Source organism: Myotis lucifugus, unplaced genomic scaffold, assembly GCF_000147115.1.
Source record: "Myotis lucifugus unplaced genomic scaffold, Myoluc2.0 scaffold_17, whole genome shotgun sequence".
Lineage (NCBI taxonomy): Eukaryota > Metazoa > Chordata > Mammalia > Chiroptera > Vespertilionidae > Myotis > Myotis lucifugus.
In genome coordinates this window covers 1,010,975-1,035,872 of record NW_005871065.1, presented here as the reverse complement: position 1 = coordinate 1,035,872, position 24,898 = coordinate 1,010,975, and the positions used below count along the sequence as shown (strand labels likewise).

Genomic DNA, 24,898 nt, shown 5'->3' with positions numbered 1-24,898 from the left:
AAAAGTATTTCTTTTATATAAAAAGATTATTATAATCAGCAACGAAGTTATTGCTTCGTAGGAAGTTTGCAATCACTTTATACACATATACACTGTTGTAAGGCAAGTTGAGAAGCTGCTTGAAATTCTAAAAGATGAGGAAGTGAGATAGAGAAGTAAATGAATTTGCCCAAGGCTGTGTGGAGAATCAGCAGTACATCGATATTACCTCTCCTGACGCCCAAACCTTGGTTTGTTCCACATTTCCTGGGCATATTTTGTATCAATCACAATTCTTTGTAAATACTAGTAGCATAGCAAACATAGTGTGTACACTTGCATCTTAATGATCTAGAAAACATAACCTAAATTCCACTCTACATTTCTGGAAATGTTAGTCAAAACTTTAAGACAGGCAGGTACATTTCAAACAGAGAGAAATGTTTGGTAGTTTAAAGGAAAAACTCAAAGACTATATAATGTCAAACTTCCAAAACTTTTTGTTTTACGATCAAAATGTTCTTCAACGAAAACTTTTCTTTTTGATTTAAAGGAAAATAGGTGATATAGAATGATAGCCATATATGCTTCTATTAAAATACTGCTTTAAAATGTTCTCTTAAGTTTCTTTTCATGCAGGCCACATATCCACAGCCTCTCACAGCGCCTTACAGCTGGAGTTCTCATGAGCACCAGAGCATCTAAGTGGTTTTCTGACATCCTCCTCCTGTCTGCTTCCACGTCCTGGGATTCCGAGGAAGGTAGCAGGTCAAATGGGGGAAGGGTGGGTGCTGGGAAGGCCCTGATCCTACAGGCTGAGATTTGGTCTTCAGTTGATTCTGAGGAATTCCTTCTTTCCTGGAGAATTACGGTTTACCATTTGGCTGTAGTTTGTTTAAATGCAGTTTCAACTGAGGAATGTGCCAATGAAACCAATCAGGACAAAGATGCTCTCGGATCAAGGGTTTTCAAATGTTAGTGTGCCTAAGTCACCTAGAAGCCTGCTTAGACAGAAAGTGACACCTTACCCCACAGAATGAGAGAATGCAATGCAGTAGATCTTTGCTGTATATTTGCTAAATGAAAGAATGGCTACAGCAGGGACTCTTCCTAGCCAGCATGTAAACAGTAGCACCCCTTGTGGACCAGTGCCAGACTGAGTGAAATGCTCTTCTAAAATAATTGTGAGATGTTTCATGTAATAATTGTAATTACAGAGGAAAGCACTAAAATGTGACGACTTTAAGACATTTTAATTACATATCTATTTGGTTAAAGAACAACCACTTACCAAGGTGAGTGTAGGAAAGGGGCTCATTGAGAATGAGAATTTTGTGACCATGCAGGATTTTGGCGATGCTTCTGGTTTCTGTCTGGTGGATATCATAACTCGTGGTTGTTATCACAATCTCTTCTCCCTCCTTAGGAAAAATCAAGCGCCAAATACAAGAACAATTTTAAAAATAGGTTTATATTTCTTACTAACTACTCAAAATTCTAATTTATTTATATCTGATTAGAATCAGGGTATTGTCACAGAAAAAAACACCCATATACTTAGATGTCTAAAATAAATATGCTTCTCTTTGATATTATGAATTCTAAATTTTGAGTTATCTTAGAATTTTCTTACATTTAATTCAGTCATTTAATAAAATCAGGCTATACATTTAAAAAATTAAATAAATAAATAAATCATATTTTTATTAAAAAGCTGATGAGAACAATACTCTTTAAGACTTAAAATTTTTTTCCGAGGATTTTAAAACTTAGTTAACTATCATTTGAATTCCTGAAAGGTAGGAGGAAGATAAATCTTAAAGAGCAAGAAGACCAAGTCTTAGAATCTGTATTTGTATATGATGAGCTCCTTCTTGTCATCCAAATATCTGCTCAAATGTACCTGTAGGGGACCCCTGTAGCAAAAGACAAATTAACAAGAGAAAAGCATCTAAATTTATTTAACCTAAGTTTTATGGGACATGGGAGCCTTCATAACGGTGAAGATCTGAAGAAATTGTTATTCCTGAGTGTTTCTATGCTAGGTTTCATGACAAGGGACAGTAGTGGGAAAATGCGACAGGGTACGAGTTCAGTGCAATAAACTGGGAGAACTAGCAAGGTTCATTCCAATTCTTCTTTGTGTCCCTTAGTCTCCAGAGATAAGGATGGTCTTTTCCTCTGGGTACAGGGAGGGCACCTCACATATGAAGGTTTGTCATCTGTTTCAGGGGAAAGTAGAAAGTCCTTCCAGCACAGGCTGTTTCTCAAATTCCTTCATCTTAAAATATTTAAGGTTTTGGGATAGCATGTCTTGAATTTAATATTTTTGAGTAGCATGTCTTGAACCCCATCTTACCCTTGATAGATGCTTTCTCTGGCCACCCTATTTAATGTTATCTGCCACCCTCTACTAAGGTAGTCTGTCTCACGATACCTGTTTTATTTCCTTCATCATGTGAATCATAGTCTGAAATTAACACATTTATGTGTTAATTTCATGTCTGCTTCTCCCACCCGAACGTAATGTCCACTATAGTCTGACCAATTTCTTCACCACTGAATCCTTTGTCCAGAAAATGTCTGACACTTGGTTAGATATTAATTAGATAATTAATATGTAAAACATATTAATTGGGTAAATAATAAAAAATATTAATTAGAGAATTAATAGGGATATTGAAATCATTGAAGTACCATCTAAAAAATAATTACAACTCAACTATCACAAATAAGAACCTATTGTACACAGATTACAGTACCTCCCAATAAATCTTTCTATTTACCAATTTTAAACTACATTAAGAGAGCCAACCCTGTTGATGGTTTGTTTTGATTTACTCAGACGAAGCCTTTCTTTGTTCTGTGACTCAGTAGAAGGGAACTGGCTGAGATCTGAGAGCTTGGAAAAGGAGTCAATCCATTTCCCTGACCTTTCAGCATTAAAAAGAGTATTTGTAAAACATGTGAGTCGATGGCCTATGCACACTTATGGGTATAGTAGAGATGGAATTGCCACCACTCATTTTACCAAATTGCATTTAACACAGGCATTATTTGAATATCACTGGGCATCAGGATTTGTTTTCTTTCCCAGTGGTTAACATGTAAAATAAACAAATTAGAAGTAAAGAGAGAACTAAGATAACAATAAAATGTACTTAAAACAATTTCTTGTTTCTGTTTTGCAAGAATTTGTAGTAAACAAATATTTTTACCCCAAAACTTCCACATTTCCCTTTCATAACTAATATATACAAGTTGTTCTTTACATGTTCTGAAGGACCTTTGACACTACAATTTTTAAGTGCCTGCTATCAGGTCAGCATTTTGAGTGCAAGCTAATTGCAAAATACACATTTCTCAACTGGCTAATCATGTGAGAGATAAATGTCCATGAGAATAAAGAAGAAACCTTTTTTACGTTGACCCACTGTGTGTGTTCACTTTCCACCACATAGTGTTTCCTCTACCTGCCAATCCACAGCATCCATCAGAGACAGGACTTTGGAACCTGCCTCTGCCGTTTCTGAGAGTTTAGTTTTATATATGGAACGTGGAAGTCCATGAAGGTCCAGCTCACCAAACACCCCTGCAGGAGAAAAGCACACTGCTACTTACTCACCACACAGTACTGAGTTGGGTGCTGAAATAAAATGAAACTGTTCTTGATATATTCTAATAAGCGACTGAACATTTTAGAATGAATGAAACCAATCGGGGTCATCTGCTCAGGGCTTTGACACTTTGATTCACTTCTAGGAATAGAAGTGAATAGACATTAAGGCCAGTACACAAGAATATATGAATGGAGATGCTTAGTTCAACAATATTTGAAAATATGAGGAAACCAGAATTAATTAAATTGTATTTCAATAGAAGGATGGGATAAACTGTAATATACTAATTCCATGGTGCAATATGCTATAAAAGGAAAGGGTGTTATCTGCAAGTATTGATCTGGAAAGACATCCATAACATTTAGGGAAAAAAGCACTAAAATATGAAAAGAATTATTGCTTCTAGAAAAGAAAGATTATGAAGAAAGCCAGATTGGAGATGTATAACAGGCATATGGGGAGATTTGTTAATGTTAGTTTTATAATGAATTATATTTTGGTTTAAAATATACACATATATATCTAATTTAATGTAACATGACTTAATTTTTTAAAATCTCTGGCACTTTTATAATCCTTTACTATGAATAAATATTTGTAAAAGCTTCTGAACCATACAATCATGAACTAATAATACTATTTTAAAGTACATTCTTAAAACTGATATGAATGATACTTTTAGTGTCTGGAAACACATACCTAAGACCTTTGACCCTTGATTTGGTCCTTCTGGAAAAGCCCACTCTGGAGTAGAATGATTTCCTCTGAGAACAATCTGTAATTCTCCTTTAAAAGGGTTATCTTCCCAGCCACCAATTAATCTACCTCCCTGCAGTGAAGCAGAAAATTGTCAATACTTAAAAACTGAGCAGAAAAAATTTCCCCCATAAAAAAGGAATTGGGAAGACTGGAAGCCTTGTCTAGTGAAAATGAATAAATTCTGTTATCCAAAGAGCAGTATTATAACTGGAAGTGACCTCAACTTAATCTACTCACTATGGGATAGGCAATTTAATTTCCCAAGGTCAAGTTCAATATCTATTTACTTTCAGAACTGGACCTAAAACTGGAACCTTTTATGACCTGAACTACTGCAGCTTGAACAGATCCCACTGGGTTGTAAAATAATATGGCCTATATATAATACATCCCTCTACTTAATCCAAGCTGTGCCATTTATGAGCCATCATTGTTAGTAATAAAAGCCACTACTAAATGCTTGCTGATTCTATGTCAGGCATAATGTGTAAGGCTTTACCTATATTGTACCACTTAACCTTTACACTAAACTCATGAATTGGTATTATTCACACTTTATAGGTAAGAAAACTGATGCTAAAAGTAGTTGAAAAACTTTTCCAAGGTTACCCAACTATTAAACAGTGAGGCAAAGACTCAATCATAGCTTTAATTTACCTCAGCTCACACATGTAACTAAAATATCACACCTTCAAAATATTAAAAGCTCAGTTTTACCAAAGAAAATCTATACATTTTTATTTTTTAACTAGAGGCCTGATGCACGAAATTCGTGCAAGGGGCTTAGCCTTCGCAGCCCTGGCTTTGTTTGGAATGTCGTCCTTCCAGAAGGACGTTGGGAAGGTCATTTGGCTGTCCAGTCTAATTAGCATTTTATGCTTTTATTATTATAGATGGTGTTAATAGCTTTTTGGTTAGGCCATTCTTTTAAATGAACAATAATAAAAGACTACCTGGCTGGTGTGGCTCAGTGTTTGAGCATCAACCTATGAACCAGGAGGCCACGGTTTGATTCCTGGTCAGAGCACATGTACAGGTTGCGAGCTCGATCCCCAGAATGAACCTTGCAGGAGGCAGCTGATCAATGATTCTTTCTCATCATTGATGTTTCTATCTCTCTCTCCCTCTCCCTTCCTCTCTGAAATCAATAAAAATATATTTTAAAGTATATAATAATAATAATGATAAAAGACTGACAGAACAATTAGACTGATTCTAGGGGTGGGGAACCTTTTCTCTGCCAAGGGCCACTTGGGTATTTATAACATCATTTGTGGGCCATAGAAAATTATTAACTTAAAAAGTATCCTGTTATATTTGGTCAAACATTTAATTAACTCACTCCTAATGCCTTGGCAGGGCCAGACCAAATAATTTCATGGTCCTTGTATGGGCTGGGGCCAGACATTCCCACCCCTGGGTTAAATGGTTACATGATCAAGACCATCTGAGGTTTCTGAGAATGAAGTGATTGTTCTAAACTACTGAAATATTTTATTAATCTGATTCTGTTTTCATAATTCCACCTACATTCAGTTATTTTAGGAAATACTTTTTGTTTTCTTTATTTTTAAAAAATGTATCTTTATTATTGAAAGTATTACAGATGTCCCGTTTTCCCCCATAAACCCCCTCTGCCTTGCACCCCCCCTCCCCCTTAGTCCTTCACTGCCCTATTGTCTGTGTCAATAGGTTATGCATATATGTATATAAATTCTTTGAAAAGCCTTAAAATCTTTTAATTTTTCCCAGGACTCCTGGGCATTCTCTGTTGGTTGGATCAAGCTGTGAATTTAACTGTACCTTATAATAACACAACTATCTTTGTAGGACTGGAAATGAGAAAACCTTACACTAAAAGCAGCATGATAATCACTCCATAAGGAATGCTTAGTACACAATATAAAGAAGAGCAGAAATATACTAGACTTCAAGGGCAAGAGCCAGCTGTGTTTTTGTTTTTGTTTTAACCTATTGAATATGCTTTCTTATAATTTTTCAGTAAACCTCCAACATTTTAGAATTTGGTTAATAAATGATAAGACCTTTACTCTTACCTGCAGTGATATGTAGGTAGCATTCAAAACGACTTTTCTGTAAGAAGACTCTGCAGCTTCCACATTATGTTTATCTTCCAGTTCCAGAACCCCCCAAATAATGAGCCTTTCCAGTGGTGGGATATCTGTGTCTGCTACAACCCATGTTCCTATAAAACAAGACTTTAATATAAGAAATATAATCCCAAGATTATAGCCTATAGACAAACCTTCTCAGCGAGTCTTGGTTTTGAAGGGAGCAACCCTTTCCCCACACAATGACTGATTCTTGTCTCCCCAGAAAATCTATATTCTTAATACTCAGGTTTAAGTTCACATGAAACCCAGAAGGCATCTGTTATCCAGGACACGATAACAGAATCCATCGCCACATTTGCTCTTTCCTGAGGTGTGCTTTATAGAGGAGGAATGCTAACTATTGTGTGGCATCCATCCCAAAGTTGCATAAACACAAGCATTTTACTTCTTTCTGTATTTACCTTCAGGGATAACCACATTTGCTCCTGGGTGAGGTATGGTATAATTATTTTCCCGAGATGATTGCCAAAAAGAATCGTTTGACCATAAGCTGAAAACAAAAGAAAAATAATCCCTTAAATATTATCTCTCTGTATCTAATGACCATCTCCTGATGGTGTAGCACTATACTAGATGATTTGAGGATGCTAGAATGCAAATTAAATAGTTTATAACTTCACTAAGTAGACAAGCTAATATGTGAAATTAGTAACATACTCAACACACATAACTGCCTATATAATTTTTTTCTCCATTGAAGAAAACATCTTTTCCTCCACAATCTGAATTACTTTTTCTCCCACTAACTCCTTCTTGTGATACACGAATTTTGCTGCTCAGGATGTGTCACCAAAGAGTTCTGTGATCTCAGGTAATTCACTTAAGGTCACTGGACTTCACCTGTATAATAAGGGAATTGGTCTAGTAATTCAGATCTAACATTCTGCCAGTCTGAGATTCCACATAATTTCTGTAAGGTTTTTCCATTTTCTCATCAGGGTCATTGTCAGGCTCAAGTGAAGCAATGAGTGTGGAAATGCTTTGTGACCCACGAAGCACTGTGCAGGGGGGACCCAGCAGTGACATATGGAAAGGTTCATGTCAAGTGCGACTGAAGGTAGTAAACAGAAGGCCTATGTACTTGTATGTGGCTGGTCGCTTCCTGGGAATTGGATTTCTTGATGGCGGATGTACAGGAAAGCAATCCTGGAGAACACAGCAGTAAGCTTGGAAATTAATAATAACATCTTTCACATCAGGATCCAGGTTCCCAGACACGGGCTGGCTTTGAGGAAGGTCATTTCTCCCCGACACTAAAAGTGAAGTAAAGCAGTTTAAATGAACATGATGACCAAAGTACTCAAATGTAAGCAAAATCATAGCTATTTGAAAATATTCTTTAGATAGTAACTTGGTATAATTCAAATGAGTAGAATTTATATGGAGAAATTCTGACAAACTGCATGTTTCATTGAGAAGCATGTAGTCAAAATATCTTGAAAAATGAATATTTTACAATCTAAAAATTATTTTAAAATATTTTTATTCTCAAAATATAATTAAATAATAAAAATGAAAACAAAATATATGATGACAACTTCCATTGTACTCATTACCTCTAATTCTGTGAAATAAATTTTGGGGCCACATTTAAATGAAAAATGTTTGTGTCATCTCCAAACATAAAATGTAAGTTTTTAGTTCAACGCAAGGCTTTCCCAGCATCAATTTCACCTCCAGTCCTTTCATTCAACAAACATTTCTTGAATCCTGCTATATAATTGTATAACACATTTGCTCATTAAGCAATTTTTCTCCTCCTTTAGACAAAGCATTAGATAAAATAACCACTTCTGGCTAATGAATACAGACCCAAGTAATACAGAGTGCTAGTGTTTGCTTCAAGGTGCCAGTCTCCATTCTTGCTGGTATTCCAGCTCAAGGGGTTTGAGGAGCCATTCCTCATATCAATAACATTAAACATATCAGGATTTTGAGTGAAGTTATGAGATATGATGACATAGTCTTCTTCCTATAAAAGTTTACAAAAAAGTGACTTGTTTTATGTGTTAATTCCCTCCCTAATATACATTAATTAAGATGACAGAATTAGCCCATATATTAGGACAAGTTTTGGTTTTAGTTTCTTTTTCATCTTGCATTTATATTTTATTAACATTTTATATGTCTATAGCAATAATGCTAACGCTGTCACTAAAGCAATAAAAGCCTCTCTCTCTTTACATATATATTATTTATGTGTGTATACACACACATACACACACACACACATACACACACACAATGCAACAATTCTAGGGTGTTTTTTTTTTTTTTACTGTACATATGTAGTATAAGAATATGAATGAAGAAAATGAAGACACCCAATTCAGGATAATGGTTACCATTAGAGGTGGAGAGTAAGGAGATCAGGGTAAGCCATAAGCCATTCAGGGAACTTCCACTTTATCTAAAATGTTTATTTCTTTTAAAAATCAAATGTAAATATTCAGGGTAAATTCAATTCAGATAGAGGTGGGTGATGGACACAACAGGATTTGGACTATTTTCTAGAATTTTCTGTGTTTGATATATTTCATAATACTAATAATAAAGCCCTTGACTGGTATCTGAAACATCATAAGCATTCAATAAATGTTAGTTATTATGGTAATAATAATAGGGCCCAAGTATAGCACCTTGGGACTATGGCAAGAAGATTGCTTACTTCTGATTCTTAAATAAGGATCCTTTTTTTTTTAACTTGTCTTAGATTTAGGGTGGGTCATGGAGAGGGTACAGGGCTTGAACAGGCCAACATGTGAGACAAGAGCATTCTGGTCCAAACAATCAGAGTAAGGATGAGAATGTACCCTGTGGTTGAGTAACGTTCAATCTTAATTATTAGAAGATGGATGCTACAGCTCTTTGTTTACCTTAAATCCGTAGAATGTTGATGTGTATGATATGTTGGTTATGTGATCCACACCTTTAAAGTACCAGTTAATGTGCTTTGCATTTGGAATCAGAGCCATCCATCCAGACATATGAGTCAGTCTTTTCTTCCGAAAGGGAACGATGCTTGTGCCTGTAGGAGAACATAAAACAAATAGTAATCTTTACCTCTAGAAAATCCCTCCTTTTATGAACAACTGCAAATGTAAAATATCTGTCTGTCTATGGAAGTCTCTAAATAGGCCAGTATAGCATTTCACTATATTCCAAATGTCAATGTTTAAGGGAAACATAAAATGTTTCTCACTTGGACTTTTGAACTGAGATAAAGTCTTTATTCCTTAGGGGAAAAAAAAATTGAAACATGATGATGACCACTATGATAGAAATGCTAAAGTATAGTAACTCAATTCTTTAAATAACATTGATCTAAAATATAATCCCATTTCTACTCTTTTAAGAACTTGATTCTTCAGAATAATTGATTCGCAATGTATGCAAATGTGAGTTTTGATTCTTTATTAGATTCTCTTATATTTGTTGACTTAATCAAAGTCTGCATACCAAGTTTGAGTGAAAAGTTTGATTTAGAACTCTTTTAAAAAAAAAGTTTTTATTGATTTTAGAGAAAGAGGAAGGAGAGAGATAGGAGATAGAAACATTGATCAGCTGCCTCCTGCACGCCCCCTACTGGGGATCCAGCCCGAAACCTGGGTATGTTCCCTGACCAGGAATTGAACCTAGGACCTCTTGGTTCATGGGTTGATGCTCAACTACTGAGCAACGCTGGCTGGACAAAATTTACTTTCATTTTTGAAGTTATTTGTGTTTATCTTAATTTTCTCAGCTACAATCTTTTTCATTATGTTGATTTTAAGCATTTTGGACTAAAATATAAATTCTTTGAAGTTGATATTTTAAAAAGTAGTATCATAAAGAATAAGTATCTCAAATTTATTGACAATCTGTTTTAACTTCATATTCATATTTAAATATACATCATCATGTATGAGATGCTTTGATGAGGATATATTGAGACATATGTAAAGTTATGCCAAACCTTATTTCCTACTGATCTAGTAAACTTGTTGAAGTTTTTATTTATTGATATAAGAGAGAGAGAAAAGGAGATTGTATTAACAGAATCCAAGTATTTTTATTTATCCTGTTAGTGTCAACATTAACCATTTTCTTCAATATATTGCAAATACTTTCATAATGTTACCTAAAATCACTATCAGCCTATTTGCATTTAATAATATTTACAAGGTAGAAACTTGCAATTTGAAACTAAAATCATGCATCTCAGTATATGACAAATGGATTTTGAAAATGTATAGCATGATTATACCAGTCACATGATAGCTTCTAAAACTAGCTGAGTCAAATCCATCAGGACATCCTGGAATTTTGTTATTCTACTCCATGTTATCAGATGGTCTTATTGAAATTTTTCTTAATTATAACTTCTGCCCTTCAAACAGAGTTCTATATCTATTCCCACTATACATTCTGGAACTGGAGGAATAACCATAAGATGGGCCAGTGGCCCCACTGGATGCATTGTGAGACTGAGCAAAGATGCAACCTGGCCTTCATGTTAGCATGGCTGCATTCAGGGTGTTTGAGGATTAGTATCAGTTGAGAGCCAAGATCTAATAACTCTTAGAAACTGTGGGTAGTTTCCTTGTTATATGTTTAGATTAGATCTTGATGATTATACCTTTACATAGTATCACCAAGAAGCTACAGCATTTAAATTTATGCAGAAAATGCAGAACACTATATTTGATACCTATCTGTTTAGCAAATCTTTGATTCATCAATGCATTTCCTATTTTCCACAATCTGCAGTTCATCAGAACAATGTATGTGAGAGTGGATAAATTGTAGATAGCTATTTTAACTAATAACTCCTAGACAGATGATGCATCAATGAATGGATGGAAAGATAAAGAGAGATATATATGGATCTTAGCCAGTCAGAGTAAGCGAGGTCAGGTATAATGAGAATAGATATATTCAACTGGAAGAATCCCCACACTGGTTCCCTAGCTAATGGAGGGAGTGAGGGGAAATCTGGTAGGAAGGATTGAGTGAACACTCTAGGAGCCATAACTCCCTGACCCCTCACCAAGTTAATAAAATATAAGCAATTCCAAATCCTTCAGGGGGGAGATGCAGATATTAGTGCCATAGTGAAAGATCTGAAAGATGCAAACACCAGGATTCCTACCATATTCTCAGTTAACTTGTTTGTTTGGCTGGTGCATATACCAGATGGATCACTAATAATGACAGAAATTAATACAATCTAGTCATGGTAATGATGTCAAGCACATCCAGTGTTTTAGGTACAGCATCTTTCCTGAAACAAATCAGTAGATCAACAGTCTCTACCATCTGGTGTGCAGCTCCTCATCAAGCAAATACTCCCCCATCCTATTTCAATCAGCAAAGATAATAAAAAGCATTTGCCTTCAGTGGCAGGAAAAATGGCATATTTATATACTGTCTTGCTCCAAGGGCTATGTCAGCTTTCCTGCTTTGTGTCATAATACTGGCTGGAGGTTCCTTAATCAGCAAAAGATCATACTGGTTCATGCATTTATTTGATACTCCTCACACGCCCATTTTGAGTGTATTTGTTTCCTGTCTAGCTTCTGACATACAAATAGGCTTTTCCCAATGTTCTAAACAGCGAGAGACAACTGAAGATGATGATGAAAACGGAGAAAAATATTTCAATTAGTGGTTTAAAATATTCTTTTAAAAAATATTTTATTTTTATTGATTTTTTCAGAGAGAGAGAGGAAGGGAGAGGGAGAGAAACATTGATCAGCTGCCTCCTGCATGTCCCCTACTGGGGATGGAGCACACAACCCGGACATGAGCCCTGACTGGGAATCAAACCAGCAACCTTCCTGTGCATGGGATGACACCCAACTGAGCCACACAGGCCAGCGTGGTTTAAACTATTCTATTCCACTTACCAAAAGAGTCTGAGAGAACCACATCCTTTTCAAGCAGAGATACTGGAGAAGGCTTGTTGAACGCTAAACGGTGGAAGCTGACTGAGGCATCACAGACAGACCCAGGGAACCCTACGCTCCACTCGGCTTCCTGAGTGCAGTGAGAAGGGTCCAGCAGTGAGCTGTGTGGAATGACAGTGTGTCCTTTGTGACCTAGGAAATGAACACAATCAGCATGCTTCCTACTTCATGTTAAAAAACTGAAAAATCAAATGGTTTACAACGTAAAGGTACTGTGATCCATTGTACTGCTAATAACATCTAAAGGTCTTATCAACTTTTTTTTTTTAACATGGGACAAAGGGACTTCATACAGAGGCTTTGCAGTAGGTCAGGGAGTTAATTATGAATGTGGGATCTGAGATGCCCATGAGAGCCAAAGTAGGGATAGGAAGTAGGATAAGTAACTTGGTCAAGATTCAAATTCAGCGGTCTGCCACAGAGCCTGTATGCTTAACCAATGAACTGCTAACTAACATTAAAAATCTAAGCTGAATTAAATAAACTAATAAAGGTTACACAAAGCTTTATATTAGAACCGTCCATATGTTCTCTCTCTTAAAGCCACCATTAGAACAGGAGACAGAAGTCAACAAATATAATTGAGAACTCAGTCTGTTTGAATATTAAGATGAATCTTTTTCCATCTTTCAGAGTCTTTCAAAAGTAATTATTAATATCTGTAGTTTTCTTGTCAATTTTCTCTTTCTTCTAAAGTATTAGACAGAATCTCTCTCACACACACACCCTTGCTATCTTATTTAGACAAATCTTTAGCATTAAAACTTTATAAAAACACTAAATTCTAGAAACTAAGAATATTTTTAAAATGTGACATACACTGAAATTGAAATGGTAAAAAATGTTCTTAGTTAACGTATTTCTTGAACTAATTCCAAATTAATAATTTAAACTGGGAAGAAAAAGATTAATATCAGGCCTGTAACTTACTTTGAGCAGGATATGTCCAGTCTGTCTACATTACTCATATAAATAAACCTGGAATTTATGTACTTATGGGCCATGATGGATTGGAGAATTTGGGAAGTCATATAAGTAGTTCCTTATCTGTGCAATTAACTGAATACAAAATGGAAGCATTATAAAATGGAAACATGGCTTCCTTTTATGACCAATGTTTCCATGAATATTGTTCAAAATTTGCTGCTAATTCAAAACCAAGGTGCAAATGTAGTGGGGGGGGATATTATTTAGAGGCTACATCTAATAGTTTGGGGCACTTCCAGAATGGAATGTCTAATAGTTTGGTACTGGGTAAAATCTGTGATTCAGCTGAGTCCGCTTTGACAATTCAACTCTGGGTTAACACAAACGTTTTCCCAATGTATTTTATCAGAAATTATAACATTACCTGTGAGTGAGCCATCGACATCAATCAGTACCACTTCATGTTCCCATCGAAAGCCAGCCTTGTTTGGTGTGTGAAAATACTGGATGTCAGCAAATTTTGCACTCCAACCTCCACATCTCTCATTACAAACTCCAGTGATGGATGTCACTCCCAAAGCTACACAGTTGGGACGGTCAAAGTTCATGAAGTGTACGGAAGACACAGTCAAGCCTTCGCTAAATGGGAGGACCAGGCCTCTCATTGTACAAAATGCAGGCCCCATTCCCAATTCATCAAGATGACCGACTATTTTGGCATTTTTAATCACCGCCCCATTGGTTTCACCCCATCCTCCAATATAAGCGCCCAGGATCCTCTTGGTCTCGATTCCAGACTCATAATTGTTTACCATCACAAAGTTATGGAACTGAAGGGCACCTCCATTGACCCATTCAGCTCCTTTTTGACAATTCCAAGTAGTAAGTGAATTAAATATTGCAGGCACTGGCACTGTAGAAGTACAAGATCCTGTTTGCATGGGGAAATATTCTTCAAATATCCATATTCCAAACCAACCTTGAGAATGAACAGTGTTGTTAAAGAATTCGCCAAGAGGAATCCTTTTTTGGCAGATGTTTCGGTCATAGGATGGCCCATCAGGGTGGTCATTCATTCGGTACCAGAAGCCAAAGTGAGTGCCCCCAGCAGCTGCATTGTGCCGAATGGTGTTGTTTGGGTTGGTTACCCAAAATGCAGCTGGGGTCACATCATCATTCAGAAGACTAGTACTTTGCTGTACAAATACTGCCAAGTTATACTGCAGGATATTGCCATGTTCAATACCGTCTTCTATAAAAAATGCTCCTCCTTTGATATCATATATGATATTCCTCTCAACCAGAAGGTGATGAGTGTGATGGATAGTAACAGCTCTGTTGTATGTCTGGTGAATTGCACAGCCTCTGACATAAGATTTAAACTGTAAATCTCCCAGCAGGTGCCAATGTATTGGGTATCTCCCCAACCGAAAAGCCTGGCCAGCATGGAACACCTGTCAAGCCCAGAAATCATGACTATTTAGTGGTCGACATAAACACAGAGTTTACCTAGCTCATATTTTATTCTTTAAAAACAATTTCCAACTTTTTATTAATTATTATTAAAACATTAATATCTCCCATGTTATTCATGTTTGCCATTAGAAAATATTTGGCCTCCAACCCACCTTGTTTTCTTCATTATATAACAGCTCATACTGGATACCAATGAATTAATGAATGAACAAAAGCTGTCTTCAACTGTTCTGCTTTTCATCTCAGGCTATTATAAAACCTTTGTGTTTAGCAAAATAAGACCTCTTAAAAGACTTCTTTTCTCCTTCCTACTTCTTGAATGTTGACCATGTGCCTGATATTGTACGACGTGTCTTATCACAATCCTATGAAGTAGCCACTTATAATTAACTTCATTTTACAGTCAAAGAAATCGAAATTTAGAAAGGCTGAGTATCTTGTTCATGGCCTCCTCTTCTTGATTATAACTAGCATCTGGCAAACAGCATGAACTTAGTACACATTTGTTGTATGGATAACCTTAGGCAAACCTTGTGATTTAATAACAATGCCTCTTACCTCTACATATTCTATTCTTCCAGTTACCATGTTAGCACCAGGTACAGGAGCATGAAACATAATGCAGCCTCCAAATTGATCACTTCCTATTTCTTCTCCAAACTTTCCTTGGAGACATGTCTGTGTAGCAAATTCACCTTAAAAAAAAAGAAAGAAAGAAAAGAAAAAACATGTCAAAATCCTATAATTCTATAAAGACATTTTTTCTCACCCTGGCCCATTTGCTCAGCAGTTAGACTGTCAGCCCCTGCACTGAAGGGGGCAGGCAAGGGCACATATCTTAGTTTGCAGGCTCGATTCCCAGCCCCAGACACTCACTCTCTCTCTCTCTCTCTCTCTCTCTCTCTCTCTCTCTCTCTCTTCCCCCTGTCTTCCTTCACACTGTAAAAAAATAAATGGAAAAAATATCCTCAGGAGAGGATTAAAAATAAAAATAAAACATACTTGTTCCTCATACCTAATTATTTCTTTTATATTCACATATAATTTTAATCTCGTTTTGGAACATAGTTATTTGCATTCACATCATATCCTCCTCTAGATAGTAAGAAAGGTAAGTACCTTATACCTTGTCTCATTTACCTTTGCATCCCTTAGAATACATACTGTAAAGACAGGAAAAAGACTCCCCCCACCCCCTTTGCTACAGCCATCCACATTTTATGAGAAGCACCTGGTAATTAACCCTTAGATTGTTAGCTCCTCTGATCAAAGAGCCCCTCTATTCAAACTCAAGACAAGATAAGCTACTCTCAAGGCTACATTTTTGCATTCCCCCTCCTCCTTGCTGTTTCAGAACTCAGAGATAATTCACAGCAAGGAGTCTCTAGTTAGTAGAAAGTTCCCTTTCCCCCTCCCCTTCAAACAAGCCTCTTTTTAACTCTTCATAACTTTTTCTCTAAGCATATTTTACAGACTTGGGAAAAATACTGATAAGACACCACCCTAAGACACTTGCCAAACTGTCTCCTGGAAAGCAAACAAACTATAATTTTTCAAGGCAACCTTCTGGTATCTGCTCAACTTCAGCCTCAAATACTCCTCCCTTACTTGTCACCTATCTACAGCAGCCATTACTCTTTTTTTAAAAATTTTTTTTGTCCATGGGTTATGCATATATGCATCCAAGTTCTTTGGTTGATCTCTTTCCACCCACCCACCCACCCCTGCATTCCGAGATTCAACAATTTGTTCCAAGCTTCTATGTCTCTGGATCTATTTTGTTTATCAGTTTATTTTGTTCATTACATTCCACATATGAGTGAGATCATGTGACACTTGTCTTTCTCTGACTGGCTTATTTCGCTTAGCATAATACCCTCCAGGTCCCTCCATGCTGTCTCAAAGGGTAAGAGATCCTTTTTTTACTGCTGCATAGTATTCCATGGTGTAAATGTACCATAGCTTTTTCTATCTATTCATCTACTGATGGGCACTTGGGCTGTTTTACTCTTTAAAAATGGAAGCCGCTTTTTGTTCACTGCCCTGAATACTTGGCCCTTTCCCTTCATGGAAAGTAAAATGAACTTCCTCTCTGCATCTCTTCTTTTAGTTGTGAATTCTTTCACAGCCTGCAGCACTGGCCAAACCCCAACACTTAAAATTGTATTTTTCAAAGATACTAAATAAATATTTGAATGGTTGAATGAATACTGATAAAGGTATTTTGTCTTATCTCTGAAACTTTCCCCCCAAATTTGGGGACTAACATAATTAATACAAGCTTATAGTTGCATAGCACTAGATATGCACTATCTCTCTTAATTCTTATTACTGTAGTAAGCAGAACAGGAAGTATTCTTATTTTAAACAGGTTGAAACTAGGTTTAATGGACATTTGAGACTTGATACAGATGAACTGATGACTGAGAAAAAAAAAGTAGAATGGAATAAGCATTGCCAAGAGAGTCACTTAATGCAGTCAGGAGGCTATTAAGGAAGTGGGGTATGTGCCCTTGCACATCTTGTGCTTCAGTTCTCAGAGCTGCTATTAACTTGATAACCCTGTTGCCAAACTCAGCTCAAGGCTGAGCCATAAACATCCTGGAACAACTGCTGTGTGGACACATGTGGACTTCACCTTCTCCTTGTACTTTTTCTCTTCCAACCCCCTCCATTTGCATGTTGGAACTAACCAATCCGTTAACCTAGCTAGCAATCCTTCATTTGCCTGAAAGAATTACATTATGTGGTTTTTGTCTTTCTAAATCCTGCCTTTCTTTGTTCTCAGCACACCGTTTGGGTTGCTATCTGGAAGTGTCTCCCTGATGGCAATCCTTTTGCTCAAGTAAATGTTTTGTGTTTTTTTCTTCATTGCAGCCTGAACTTTTTCTTGGTTGGCAATTACAATTAGAATGTAAGTCTTTTGACATCGAACCCAGTGAGTTTTGCCTTATTTATACTTCTCATTGAAGAAAAGGCTGTATCTGTTACTACTCAACTGCTTATAGGATTGCGATGGTATTAGTGATTACATAAAATATTAGACTTGTAAAATACATTGTGCCACATGCTGTGGTAAACATCATTAAGGTTCTCTTATGTGAGAACCCTAAACATCATATCCAGTTCTCTTTGTGTACTAGTGACTGAAGTGCATAGTTAAGCATTTCATAATCAGTCTGACTAATGGCACCTGAGTAGAGGAGACACCTGTCACTTTAGGACCAAAGTAATTAGTTGATCCAGCCATCTTGTGTGCTGTCTCAGAGATTCCGGAAGTCCAGGTTGAGATGGAGTTTTCATCAGCCTAGAACCTGGAATAATTGCCATAAGCAGAGCGCCCCTGTTGACCCATATTGGACATATGTAGTATCATATGAAATAACCCTTTTTCATTTTAAATCATGAGCTAGAGCATAACTTAGTCCAGAAGTTCTCAACTGGAGGTGATTTTACCTCCTGGGAATATTTTTGCAATAGCTGAAAACATTTTAAATGGTCACACTTAAAATTTACTAAAATTACCTGTGTCAAATCCATCAGGACATGCTGGAATTTTGTGATGCCACTCCACATTATCAGATCCTCTTATTAAAATATTTCTTGTAAGAATTCCAACTTCTGCCCTTGCTTCAAACAGAGTTCCATCAGGAAGGGGGACAGTGATTCCTAAGTGTGTGTAATTCAGCGGGTGAGTCAGCGTTATGCTTATGCCATCAGCAGACACAAATTCGATGGTCCTTTCTTCATTCTCTCTTTGACTGTGTCTATAAAAATTTTAACAAAAAATTTTCAAAATTAATGTAAATCAACATAACATTGTTTTGGTGTATTTTATGCTCTTTAGAACACTTTATCTGTGAATCAGAAAATATTTTTGTCATTCAATATTCTGAAGAGAAATTTGAAGATGGCATTTCATTTTCTTAGGGCAACTAAATAAATTTACAGCAATACAATTTTACTGAAGCCCAGAGAAGCAAAATAATATGGCCACGAGCCTAACAAATGGTATTGGTGGGAGTAAGAGTCAACAGACGGACTTTGAAGTAGTATTCTTAACCAGTTGCTTTATAAACTCTCAAATAGGATTTACCAATGAAATGGCAAACTAAAAATGCCATCTTAAATTTTAATTCTAAATTGAGTCACGACCTTAGCGTAATTTAGCTGATTCTTATCAGAAATTACTATTTGTTCCCTGATATCCAATTTTGCCATTACCCACAACTTGAACAATGAAGCAAAAATAAAGCTCCTCTTGGCTCCCTCCCCAATCAGTGTTCTGGTATAATGTAATTAGCAATATTAGTTTTCTTCCTGTTATGTCTTATTGGCTAAAATATATAATTAAACAGAAACTGAGGGTCATAAACAGTTTCAGTTATAAAATGTCAGACATCTAAAAGGTCATGTTAGTCATCACTCATTCTATAATGATTTCTTTCCCTTTATTCAATCATTCCTAAAAAGTTTGGTCCATGGGAACCACTGCTGAGACTAAAGATAACAAAGAGTTCACTGACTGCTTTCAACCCTATTCTTTAGTGACCACAAACAATCATTTACATTTTTGCATGCATTAATGTATTTGGCTAAAGCTCTAAGTCAGAAGTTTTCAAATGACTTATAATAGCAGAATGCTTTTTCTCAAACAAAATCTTACATGGGAGCCTAACCATAAAAATCAACCAAAATATTTTATTAGTACAGCAGGTCCTCAATAACATCATTTCACTTAATGTCATTTTGCTATGATAAGAGGTCATAGGAACTTATCTCTTGTTTATATCAATTAGCCTATGGTAAAATTCTATTTCCTTGTACATTGTTTTGCTTAAAGCCACAGAAGCTATCGTCTACATTAAGTGAAGGCTTACTGTATATATTTATCTTATAGGTTCAAGTTAATAACTTTTCTTATTGTAAATTCAATCAATGAATGAAAACAACACTGATGATCAACACAATGTTAACATCTCGCAAATACATATTTGACTGTTCATGTTTCTTTATTAGAGGTTTCAAATTTAAATGAAATAGTTGTAGACCTTCTGAATCATCCCTCTTTTATGTAGTTAAAAAAACCCTCTGTTTACAAAGCTAAATTATCAGGATTTGAGGACATCATACCTGTGTCCTGTGCTTGCAACCACAATCTTATCTCCTGGTTTCCATGTTACTGCTTCTTGTAAAATCAGAGTCCTTTCCCCTGCCTGTGCAGTATGAGCCAAACGGGTCCAGACCACAGGGACAGGAAGACCTGGGACCGACATACAAATCAAGTATTTCTAAAAATGTGTTTTCTTGGTTATTGAGAGCTTTTTGCATTTTAATCTTTTCCTGGATTGAATCAACTTGAGGAAAGTTTTTTTTTAACTTTATCATTTCATACCTTTCTCACAAAAGAAATATGTAGAATGCTTGCTTTATACAAGTAACAATCAGGTTTATTACACATGTATGGGCTCATAATTTAAGAAACATCCTTCTGCACCAATCTATTCCATTTAGAAGCATCTTCTTTATATGAATGCAATATAAATGTGGGATGACACTATTGATTAACCAGGCAGAGGCTTGTTATCTTTGTCACTGTTGACAAAAATTGCTTAAATTGATAATCTAGGGACAAATGAAATGTATGAATTTCTGAAAATTCCATATATATATATATATATGTATATATATATATATATATATATATATATATATGTACACACACACATATATATACATATATATATATATATACACATGCATTTATGATCATAGTGGGGTATAATGTTCATATATCCTAAATGTATAAAAGAGACAGATTATTGCAATATAAAATACTTCAATACAGAAATAATGCATCATGCTTCCTTTCAATAGGTTGACCTAATACCTCAAACATGATCACAATCATTGTTATTTGTTCATAATTTTCCAGAATACAGTTATGCAAAAGTACAATTTTAAATGTATAGTTATATTTCAAGAAGAGGCCATAAACAATCAGAATGAACTGTGGTGAGTGCTAAATTCGGCAAAATGTGTTAAGGGAGCACGTGAAAAGGATGTAGAAAAGGCCCAAAAGGGCTCCCCAAGGGTGGCCTTGGTTGTCAGTCTTGATCCTATGCAGGGCTGGCCTGGCCCTGGAAAAGCAAAGGAAAAGATAAAAGGAAGCAAAGAGGGGATGTGTAAAGATAGGAGAAGCCTGGCAAGTTTTCACTGAAAGAAAGTTATCAGACCATTATCTTGGGTTCCTAGCGAGTCTCCTCAACCAATTCTGTGAGCCCTTCAGGCCCTTACCATGCAGATCCAGGACTCCCTCGCGTACCGCCAGCGTCTTGGCCCCATACACGGGGAGCTCAGGAGACCGCAGGTGCCCGTGCAAGGTGATGACCGCCTTGTGTTGAAAGGGGGATGCTTCCGTCCCAATCTGCAAGGCATTTCACAAGCATCATATCCACAATTCCAACCAGTCAAAAGCAATGCCTTCCTTTTCTCTCTTTTCTTTCAAGAATTGATTATTCTATTGTCAGTATCTTTCTTTCAAAAGATAAACTTTAAATTTCCTAGTTGGCCAAATGCACGATGCCAGACCTTTGGAAAGTATGCTGACTGACTTTAGTCCTATCTCAGAGCTAACTGTTTTATCGGCTCTATTTTAAATTCTGCTCTATTGTAAGATGCTGTTATCTTCTCATTAAAAGCACAAGAAGACTCTGGGAAACTTTTCTCCCAGAAAAAGGATTTTATACAAATAACAGAGACCTATACAAAGGTAAACTTGTGAGAGTTTGGTATAACTGTCTATTTTACACACCGTGTTTTTTAAAAGAAAGGGAGATCATGTGGAAGGTCAATGAGGAAAAAAACGAGACATATGTACTACTATTTGTAATACTTTAAACAATCAAATAAAATAAAGGGAGAGAGGTTACCAATGACCAGATCTCAGGTTCTCTCACATACCTGAAGAATGCCTCCATCTGTAATTAGAATATTTTCTGCCTGGAGTTCAATGTCAGCTTCATCAAATATTAGAGTTCCACCTAGGAGTCATACAATTTTGAAATATATTAGGAAGTTAATATTAAAAGCTATTTATTCAATTATATATTAAATTTTAATTTCTTATTCTTTTTTGCTCTCACTCTGCATGTCACTTCACTCCCGCTCTTTGGCAATATAAAATATAAAACTTCGACAAGACTCAGGAAGTGGTAGAAAATCGAATCCCAGGGCAGATTTTTCTCTTGACCATTGGTTATTTTAAATGCTATTAAATAGTCAGCCACAGGAATTCTAGTTCTTCAAATATAGGGCCACAAAATATCAATTAAGAATTAAAATAATTAAAATGAAAGGAAAGCATTTTTTATAGAAACGATTATAATGCCAAATTAACTGAACTTTTATCCACTAATTTGCACTAGTAACATGTATATAATGAATAGCGCTACTAAAGATAGTACCACAATACATTTTTTATAGAACTAATATAAATTTGTGGACAGAAAACTTGTCCAAGGGTTCAATAGCTAATAACTTCAGACAACTAAAGCACTGCTGCTATCCCAGAAGTTAAAACTAAAACAAAGTAACAAAGGTCTTTGTTATTAATCCTCACCCAACATTATTTTTCCATTGATTTTTAGAAGGAGTAGAAGGGGGTGGGAGAGACGGAGAGACAGAGAGACATCGATGTGAGAGACATATCAATTGGTTGCCTTCTGCATACCCTGACCAGAGCAGGGGATCGTGCCTGCAACCAAGGTACATGCTCTTGACCGAAATTGAACCCAGGACCCTTCAGTCCACAGGGCGAAGCTCTATCCACTGAGCCAAATGGACTAAGGCCACAAAGGTCTTTGAGCAGCTAAAACCACATGGCAAAATGTATACACTAAAGCCCAGAGCATTTTACTCTTGCCCACAATTGCTTCTTTTACATGCAAATGTAACAGTTCTGACTATTTACTTTTCTGTAGCTAAAACAGAATACTAAGAGTCAGAGAGAACTCCAGGTAACAAAGCAGGTTCAAAGGTGTAGGTAAGAATCACAACCTGGCACCCAAGGGGAGTCTGGGGTCATTTAATATAAGTTTCTATGGTTTTCAAACCTCTGGGACGCACAAAACCAGTGTTTTTCTAAATGGGAAATACCTCTGACTGTTGTGCTCATGCACACGTGTGCACACGCGCACACACACACACACACACACACACAGTTACTGAACAAAAGTTTCTTAAAATAACATTTAGAATAACATTTAGCTTTAAAAGATGCTTACTCATATGAATGCAATATATTCTGATGTTTTCTATTGTATTTCATCAAAACATTCACTAAATAGTTCCATACCACACGTGGACTGTGATACACAATTTAAAGAACTCGGTTCTACACTCCCCATAAAAACATGATACGACTATGGATGTTTATAATAATGAGTTTTGGTTCAATTAACTACAGAAATGTTACAATTTTCAGAAATTTACCCTGAATAAGCAACATTTTCAGAACAGGGGTGTTTTGATCCAGCAAAACTGTCTGTCCTTTCGGAATGACGACCAGTGACCCTTCCTCCGGAGGAGGCTCCCCTCCCCACGAGCAGTTGGAGGACCAAGCATCGACATACAGGAAGTCAGCCTTCTCCTGCAAGAGAGACTCGTCAATGTGAAGGTTTTATCAGAATTCTTCATACAACTTCTGAAAAAAGAACAAACTGAAAATGATAAACATTTTCATTAATAATAAGTATAACCTGCTTTAAGTACTTTATAGTTGCCTATTGGTTGATTTCACAGTAATAATAAAGTAACAAAAATCATTACTGATTACCCCATATTTAAATTAAATAATAAAAAAATCGGAAATAATAAAATTTTAGTAATAAGCAAAAAACCAAAACCAAAAACACATAATTCTATGATAGCCATAGCTCAGTTCTTTTTTGGAGACATTAACAAAGTAAAAAGTTCTTTGCCAATCACCTCATGTCCCAGAGGCTAGTTTTCCTATCGCTGTGGTTACAACACCCAGCAGCATTCTTACCCGTTTGGCCATCCCCATGCTTCCCACGGTGACGCGCACGGGAGCCCACCCTGAAGGAGTGTGGGCATTTGTCATGCAGATGATACATGTCTCGTTGGAATACTCAACATCACATTTGGTTTCAGCTATGGTGATGCGAACATCCTGTGTATTTTCACTGTAAAGAAAAAAAGGGGGGGGGCATAAAATAATGATTTTTTTTCAAATTTCTAGGTCATGTACGCATTATTGCGAAACTAATGATCTCACCCTATGATCCATCAAAGTAACAGATTGAAACATTTTTCAGTAGTAAGACTTCAAAATATTTTTTTTTCAGAAAAAAGGAAAAACACACACCAAAAAGGTGAGGAAATATAACTACAACCTAGAAGGTATTCTAGTGCTGGAGAAAAAACTGCCTGGGTTCAAGTTATTGAGAGATTCTATGTGGGTCTCTGAGCAGGCGCCTTGTTAGAGATGTTCAGGGATCATTTTGTCTATGTGACATTTTCACCACATTCACAGACTTCAGAACTTCATCTCCATGTAAAATCGCCTTCTGTGATCTGAAGGAGCTGGCATTTTGAAGTCAGCCTTTTTCGCTTAAATGATGAAGCAGTACATACATTTGTGCTAAATAATGAATAATTTTTAGGAAAAGGGAATCTGGCCCATTACAATGAAAAGGTCCTGATGCTTGAAGCGATGTTTCATGGAAGCTGATCAGGGTTGGACATGAGGTACTGGGGAAAGTGAAAGAAGGTGATTTATCCTTGTGACGTTACTAGGATTTGGGGCAAGTTATTTAACCTTTGTAATCTTAGTCTCTTAGCCACAGATGGGATAAAAGATCTAACAAGGCAGGAAGTTTCAGTAGGGTAGAAGGTGCCTGGCACAGATCAAGTACTCATAAATGTTAGCTTTTAGTACCATGATGTGTCTCAAGCATGACTCTTGAGCCGATGGGAACACATTACTTGACTGTATTTAAGCACTGTCCTGGCCTATGAGGAAGCAGGCAGG

General features: G+C 36.4%; 1 protein-coding gene across 1 annotated transcript in view; it reads right to left on the bottom strand.

Moving 5' to 3' along the window:
* Positions 1 to 24,898, bottom strand: part of PKHD1L1 (PKHD1 like 1) — a 125,522-nt gene that overhangs the window by 33,283 nt on the left and 67,341 nt on the right. Inside the window, exons 42-58 of the mRNA XM_023750910.1 lie at positions 23,894 to 24,050; positions 23,338 to 23,494; positions 21,808 to 21,887; positions 21,142 to 21,271; positions 19,978 to 20,107; positions 18,370 to 18,611; positions 15,403 to 15,539; positions 13,793 to 14,822; positions 12,382 to 12,573; positions 9,370 to 9,521; positions 8,306 to 8,465; positions 7,575 to 7,746; positions 6,895 to 6,983; positions 6,416 to 6,564; positions 4,299 to 4,428; positions 3,453 to 3,571; positions 1,271 to 1,400 (exon numbers count right to left, since the gene is read on the bottom strand). Coding sequence (XP_023606678.1) covers positions 1,271 to 1,400; positions 3,453 to 3,571; positions 4,299 to 4,428; positions 6,416 to 6,564; positions 6,895 to 6,983; positions 7,575 to 7,746; positions 8,306 to 8,465; positions 9,370 to 9,521; positions 12,382 to 12,573; positions 13,793 to 14,822; positions 15,403 to 15,539; positions 18,370 to 18,611; positions 19,978 to 20,107; positions 21,142 to 21,271; positions 21,808 to 21,887; positions 23,338 to 23,494; positions 23,894 to 24,050 — 3,356 coding nt within the window. The remainder of the gene's footprint in view (positions 1 to 1,270; positions 1,401 to 3,452; positions 3,572 to 4,298; positions 4,429 to 6,415; positions 6,565 to 6,894; positions 6,984 to 7,574; positions 7,747 to 8,305; positions 8,466 to 9,369; positions 9,522 to 12,381; positions 12,574 to 13,792; positions 14,823 to 15,402; positions 15,540 to 18,369; positions 18,612 to 19,977; positions 20,108 to 21,141; positions 21,272 to 21,807; positions 21,888 to 23,337; positions 23,495 to 23,893; positions 24,051 to 24,898) is intronic.